This window comes from Berghia stephanieae, chromosome 6, assembly GCF_034508935.2.
Source record: "Berghia stephanieae isolate SIO BIC M18660-M18661 chromosome 6, UCSD_Bste_1.3, whole genome shotgun sequence".
Classification (NCBI taxonomy): domain Eukaryota; kingdom Metazoa; phylum Mollusca; class Gastropoda; order Nudibranchia; family Aeolidiidae; genus Berghia; species Berghia stephanieae.
In genome coordinates, this window is record NC_088365.1 from 12,994,803 (window position 1) to 13,002,302 (window position 7,500).

At 38.3% G+C, this 7,500-nt stretch overlaps 1 protein-coding gene across 3 annotated transcripts in view; it reads left to right on the forward strand.

Moving 5' to 3' along the window:
• LOC144974495 (uncharacterized) overlaps window positions 1–7,500 on the forward strand; it is a 68,416-nt gene that overhangs the window by 52,832 nt on the left and 8,084 nt on the right. For all 3 annotated transcript variants that reach the window (XM_078917403.1, XM_078917405.1, XM_078917404.1), the window contains 2 exons: window positions 3,779–3,883; window positions 5,374–5,481. In XM_078917403.1, the coding sequence (XP_078773529.1) occupies window positions 3,779–3,883; window positions 5,374–5,481 (213 nt within the window). The remainder of the gene's footprint in view (window positions 1–3,778; window positions 3,884–5,373; window positions 5,482–7,500) is intronic.

Below are 7,500 nucleotides of genomic sequence, written 5' to 3' on the forward strand. Positions count from 1 at the left end.
CATTTTCGTCATGTCTATTTATTTTATTTTTTTGTTATCGTGGTAGTCATTGCCTTCCCGAAGTCTTCAAAAGTTATTTTTTCCAGCCATAAAAGCGTATCCAGAGGAGAGAAAAAACATTATAAATCTGATCATGTTTTGAATTTTACAAATTCAAATTTTGATCACAAGACATATGAAAAGTACTAGCCAGCATGAAGAATAAAAAGTATAAGATTTTCTTTGTTTAGAACCACGATGACCACCGTCGCTGGGAGACATTACATCAGACTATTGAATCCAATAAGATTCAGTAGTCTGATGTCACGCCGCCAGGCAACGGCGGCCATCTTGGTTCTAAACAAAGAAAATCATTACTTTTTATTCTTCATGCTGGCTAGAACTTTTCATTCCCTTTTCATATGCCTTTTGATCAAAATGTGTAAAAGTCAAAACATGATCAAATTTATGTGTTTTTTTTTCTCTGGTTACGCTTTTTATTCTCGCCGGAGAAATATTTCATATGGGCGTCCGCCATTGTTCCGATAGCTTAGAGCCAGTGTTGCTAAGTTACCATGCGTCATTAGGAAGGAAGTGACGTTACGACTATTGAATCCTATTACTTTTTGATATCGAGATCATCCCGATATATAATAATGTCTGAGATAATAAGTCAGCACGCATCGCCTATCGAGAAAATGGAGCTGTTTACTCAAATCTGCTCACAAATTTGGGCTGATAACAACCAGTGGCGTGGCATGCTTACAGTATAAAGTAGTGCCAGAATAAGAAGAAAATGACTTAAAACATGCTATATTTGTAAATACAAAAGAAAGAAAATAAATAAAGAAAAGACTTACTCAAATAAGTAAGAGGCGGTATATACCATTTCTCAGTTTTATTTTATTTTAAATGCTGTAATCCCATTTTTAAAAGATGGATGCGGTGCCAGGCACCAAATCAACCAATATAGCCACGCCTCTGATAACAACAACCATTTGTATAAGTCAGGACGTTGATTTCATTTTTGTTGTTTTGTATTTTATTTTATTTTGGTCGTTTGAATGAGGAATTCATGACGTTGACATCCCACAGTTCTCTATGCGTTCGTTTTAGACCACCAGATAGGTGTGTGGTCAGTTCTCAATGAATCTCATCAACCTTAATCGGAGTCTTGGGTTTGATTATAATAATTGTCAATGTGGATGTCCCATAAATCATGTTTGATCTTAAGTTAATTAATTATTTTTCTGACCAACTATTTAAAAGGCATTGTTACATTGTAACTAATGCAACAAAAGATGAAGAGAATTGGATTCAGTAGTCTGATGTCACGCGCCCGGCAACGGCGGCCATCTTGGTTCTAAACAAAGAAAATCATTACTTTTTATTCTTCATGCTGGCTAGAACTTTTTTTCCCTTTTCATATGCCTTGTGATCAGAATGTGTAAAAGTCAAAACATGATCAAATTGATGGGGTTTTTTTTTCCTCCGCATAGGCGTTTAAGCTCGCCGGAGAAATATTTCATTACGGCGTCCGCCATTATTCCGATAGTTTAGAGCCAGTGTTACTAAGTTACCATACGTCATTAGGAAGGAAGTGACGTTACGACTGTTGAAGACTATTGGCGATCACTTGCCCTTGCCTCAAGCACTCGAGGCGCAGAGAACATTGAGTGAATTAGTGAGTTTCATTGTATGGAATTTACGGTGCAAAATCAATGGGAGGCCTTCTGAAAGTTCCTACATCCCCAGTATTCTTGTTCTAGTAGGGGGTTTGGGAGGGGGGGGAGACTTTTTTTAAAAGTGTCCCCCCTCCCAAACCCCCTTTTAGAACATTATAAAAAAAACAAGAATACTGGGGATGTAGGAGCTTTCGGAAGGCCTCCCAAATCGATATTTGGTTCAAGAACTCAGAGGGAATGGATGCACTGAGTTCGCCATTCAATTTAATGTGCACTTAACCCTCTCCTTACCACCTACAGCAAAATCGTCACATTTGTTACGACACAATATACATTTTTTCTTATTCAGATTTAATTTCTACATCACAAACTTTGAAGAATAATCTTTGTTTAATTAATAAGAACATAAAGTTTGTTTAAAAACTCAATTTTTCTGCTGGGTTAGGCTGTCATTTTTTGGGATAATACTGAAAATGATGGGAAGGAGAGGGTTAAAATGCTTACATAGTTGGCTAATTTATTGTGATACTACCTCAAAAGCTGTCCTGTGTAGCCTGGCGAATCCTTTTGAGCTCAATGGGAACATTTAGTGAATGTTGCGCCATATAAAAAAGGGAGGCCTTTCGAAAGCTCCTACATCCCCAGTATTCTTGTTCTAGTAGGGGGTTTGGGAGGGGGGAAACTTTTTCTATAATGTTCTAGTAGGGGGTTTGGGAGGGGGGAAACTTTTTCTATAATGTTCTAGTAGGGGGTTGGGGAGGGGGGAAACTTTTTCTATAATGTTCTAGTAGGGGGTTTCGGAGGGGGGAAACTTTTTCTATAATGTTCTAGTAGGGGGTTTGGGAGGGGGAGAACTTTTTCTATAATGTTCTAGTAGGGGTTTTGGGAGGGGGGAAACTTTTTTTTAATGTTCTAGTAGAGGGTTTGGGAGGGGGGGAACTTTTTCTATAATGTTCTAGTAAGGGGTTGGGGGGGGGACTTTTTCTATAATGTTCTAGTAGGGGGTTTGGGAGGGGGGAAACTTTTTCTATAATGTTCTAGTAGGGGGTTTGGGAGGGGGGAAACTTTTTCTATAATGTTCTAGTAGGGGGTTTCGGAGGGGGGAAACTTTTTCTATAATGTTCTAGTAGGGGGTTTGGGAGGGGGAGAACTTTTTCTATAATGTTCTAGTAGGGGGTTTGGGAGGGGGGAAACTTTTTTTTTAATGTTCTAGTAGGGGGTTTGGGAGGGGGGGAACTTTTTCTATAATGTTATAGTAAGGGGTTGGGGGGGGGGGGACTTTTTCTATAATGTTCTAGTAGGGGTTTGGGAGGGGGGAAACTTTTTCTATAATGTACTGGTCGGGGGTTTGGGAGGGGGGAAACTTTTTCTATAATGTTCTAGTAGGGGTTTGGGAGGGGGAGAACTTTTTCTATAATGTTCTAGTAGGGGGTTTGGGAAGGGGGAAACTTTTTTTAATGTTCTAGTAGGGGTTTGGGAGGGGGGAACTTTTTCTATAATGTTCTAGTAAGGGGTTGGGGGGGGGACTTTTTCTATAATGTTCTAGTAGGGGGTTTGGGAGGGGGGGGGACTTTTTCTATAATGTTCTAGTAGGGGGTTTGGGAGGTTGGAAACTTTTTCTTAAATGTTCTAGTAGAGGGTTTGGGAGGGGGGAAACTTTTTCTATAATGTTCTATAGGGGGTTTGGGAGGGGGGAGACTTTTCCTATAATGTTCTAGTAGGGGGTTTTGGAGGGGGGAAACTTTTTCTATAATGTTCTATAGGGGGTTTGGGAGGGGGGAAACTTTTTCTATAATGTTCTAGTAGGGGGTTTGGGAGGGGGGAAACTTTTTCTATAATGTTCTAGTAGGGGGTTTTGGAGGGGGGAGACTTTTTCTATAATGTTCTAGTAGGGGGTTTGGGAGGGGGGAGACTTTTTTCTATAATGTTCTATAGGGGGTTTGGGAGGGGGGAGACTTTTATTAAGTCTCCCCCCTCCCAAACCCCGTACTAGACCATTATAAAAAACAAGAATACTGGGGATGTAGGAGCTTTCGGAAGGCCTACCTAAAAATGCTCAAAAAGCTCAAAGCTCATGAATTTACTTTAACTATTAATTTTTGAAATATCTACAGCAACCCCATCAAAGACTGCCAAAGAGGTGGTCGTACGAGTTAAGAAGTTGGAAAACCAGAATGCCGAAATGGAGAAGGAATTGAAAAAGCTCGCAGATGACAAAGGTAAGTGTGCGGCTATGAAGTCTAGTGGTATGACACTCGCTTTCGGATCGGAAGGTCCTGGGTTTGAGCCTCGCGCTCGGCGCATAGTTGAGTCCTTGGAAAAGGCTCTTTACTCACATTCTCTCACCGTACTCAGATGTAAAATGAGCACCTGGCCGTTAACAGCGTTGTATTTGTCCGGAAAATTGTAATATCGCCTAATAGGCGCAATGTCCCGTCCTACATGTTAAATGTTGCTGTTGACCAGGGACCCCTTGTAAAGCGCTTTGAGCACATTTAGTGGGTATTGCGCTATATAAAGCTCAATTTTATTTTATTATTATTTATATATTTATGCCCCATCATGTCAATTTGGAAAATACTGTCGAGATGAATCATAATATAAAAAGACTTGATCGAATTGATCAGAATTGTGAACCTTAAGTCTTTTTCTAATCAAGAAAGGGCATTTTATCTTGGCAATGACATTCAATTCAATATTACACATTTTGGACACTTAACCTAATGTTCAGTATCATAGTCACCCCAAAATAATATTATTTTGAGGTAGATGAGCACACAATCAGTCTTGGACAATGAGAGAAAGACGCTAGAAAGGGGAAATTGAAGATAAGAAGAGTAAAAGCCTAAAGATAGCTTCCACCAAACGCCCGCATTAAAAAACGCCAGTATTTAAGCCTACACTTAATCATAATCGTAATCATAAATATTGAATTTATATAGCGCCTAAACATCCATGTTAATTGTGCTCTGCGGTGCTTACATAATAAAAATGTTTTAAAACAACCAAATTAAAAATCACGACACTTCATAATAAGTATGAATACAAAAACAAAATCTAAGAAAATCTATTTCATTAAAAATAAGCCTCGCGGAACAATTCAGTCTTCAGACATTTCCTGAAAGATGATAAATTTTCACATGACTTTGTCCGAGGACTAAGTGCGTTCCATAGGCTTGGAGCTATGCATGAAAAGGCTTTTTTAACACTTATAACTTATAATCTAAAAATGAATACCAGGCTGTATTATCTATGGACCGTAAAGGTAATGAACAGAATGAATAGAAAAGTTGGCAAAAAATTTCTGACCACAAGACTTTTAGGCTCAAAATCCTTCTTGCACTAACAACAAATACAAATTAATATTACAATACTTCAAATTCATTCTGTTGTAAAAGGTGTTTTCAAATTTGTATATCTTTGCAGAAATATTTAACAAAGTTCTATATTCTATCTAAAGTATTGCCGTTACAATTGTTTTTTTGTTTTGTTTTGTTTTGTTTTTTTGTTTTGTTTTGTTTTGTTTTTTTGGTTTTTTTTTGTGTAAGCTGAAGAAAGCTTTTGACTCCGAAACGTTCTGTTATGTACTTTTTTTTTCTTTTTAGAAGCTATCATGTGAACATTTTCAGCCATTTCACTATCATAACTAAACAATGGAAATCAACATTGCAATTACTCATCTATAAAAGAATCACAATCTTCCTTACAGTCAAAGTCGATACATCCAAAGAAAACAAGGAAGTCCTTAAGAGATTGGAAAAGTTGGAAAAAGAAGGAACGAAGGAGTCTCAACAATTAGCAGCCCTAACTGCTAAAGGTAATGAGTCTGCATAATAAGTATATTTAATTTAGATATGGTTACATATTATCTTTTCAGTTCTCTTTATAACAAATGTAAAATTTATAAATTCGAAATTGTTATAGATATAATCTTGACTTTTTGGAAAGCTTTAAACCCCAGAAAAAGGTCATCCATTTCAAAAATTATAAATGAGCACGTCTGTGTACATTGAATATTAGAATTCTTGTTAAATTTGTGTTCAATTTAAAATAATCAAGGCGCATAAAATATTGCATATTTCTCTAGATAAATTCGTTTTAGAAATTTATCTTTCTCATTTCAGAATTTGAGGTGTGTGCTTCTTACACATTATGTCCCTAACTTGTGTCCATCACAGAGTGTATTGTTAATTGACATAACTCAAAGCAAATTCTCACTTATATATCATTAAAGTAAATCAAAGAGCACAATGAAATAATATCTTAAATCCTTAACTATTCTCAAAATAATGGACAAAATCAGGATTGCATTCCTATGCCGGCGGCAAATTAAACTAGCACGGTTTTAAAAAACCCTTTATAAAGCATAGCATTCACGACAATGGATATAGATCTAAATATGCAGTATGTATCACGGTGTGAGTGTTGTGAACAGTTGTATCTCTTGAAATAGAGAGGAGAGGGAACATAAAACTGTGCATCTTTGTATTTTCCGTTGATTGTTTCATTTAACTCTCTCATTACCGATCATTTTCAGCTTTTTCCAAATAAATGGCAGGGTTACCCATCAGAAAATGATTTTTTTTTAAACTCAAACAATCTCTTTACAAAACAACTTTATGTTCTTATTAATTAAATAAAGATAAGATCACTGTGATGTACAAAATAAATCTGAATAAGAAAAAATGTATATTTATTGTATCGAAACAAATGTGACGATTTTGCTGTAGGTGGTAAGGAGAGAGTTAATCAAGTGAATGAATGTAAAATTAAATGTATGGAAAGCAATCGACTGACAGCCTCAAGCGTAGAATAAGAAAACGGAAAATGGAATGAGTAGGAATTAGACAGAGACATTCTGCACTGTATTCAATTTTGCAAGAAAAAAATTTAGAGGATAGAATCAGCCTAGAAAACGGGACATCATGACAATCCATAGAATCAGCCTAGAAAACGGGACATCATGACAATCCATAGAATCAGCCTAGAAAACGGGACATCATGACAATCCAAAGAATCAGCCTAGAAAACGGGACATCATGACAATCCATAGAATCAGCCTAGAAAACGGGACATCATGACAATCCAAAGAATCAGCCTAGAAAACGGGACATCATGACAATCCATAGAACCAGCCTAGAAAACGGGACATCATGACAATCCATAGAATCAGCCTAGAAAACGGGACATCATGACAATCCAAAGAATCAGCCTAGAAAACGGGACATCATGACAATCCATAGAACCAGCCTAGAAAACGGGACATCATGACAATCCATCCGGCAAATCGTCAGTCACGAACTGCCCTGAAACCCAGGACCAGCCTCGTCACAATGCAATAGTCAGTCAGGTGTTACACATCGCCTGTGTCGTTCCCGCATGTGGGCGAAGCTGTCAAAACAAATTCAGAGTCGGTTTGGACGAATTCAATCCCTCGTGGGGGCGGGGACCTACACTCCTCTAAGCTTGGTGAGAAGTTGCCAGGCTTTGATACCAGTAAGAGGAGACACTGGGTAGCTGCGAATCGGCTTCGGTCGAGGAGCTGCCTAAAGGCAAGTGCGTTACATCGGTGGGGTCTTACTACCTGTCCAATATGCCCCCGCTGTGGACAAGAACCCGAGACGGCAGAGCATCTAGTCGAAAGGTGTGTTGTGACGATGCTACCCGGCGAGTTCGCGACGGTGCACGAATGCGGACCGGACTTTGCTGATTGGGTCGATCGTCATAACATAGTAGTGTGAACCATAAGAGGCTGCTGGAGTGCCGCCGTTAGACAGATCTTGGACAAAAGTCTGGTGCATGTCATCCATCGTCTCCTCTTACTGGTACAAAATTC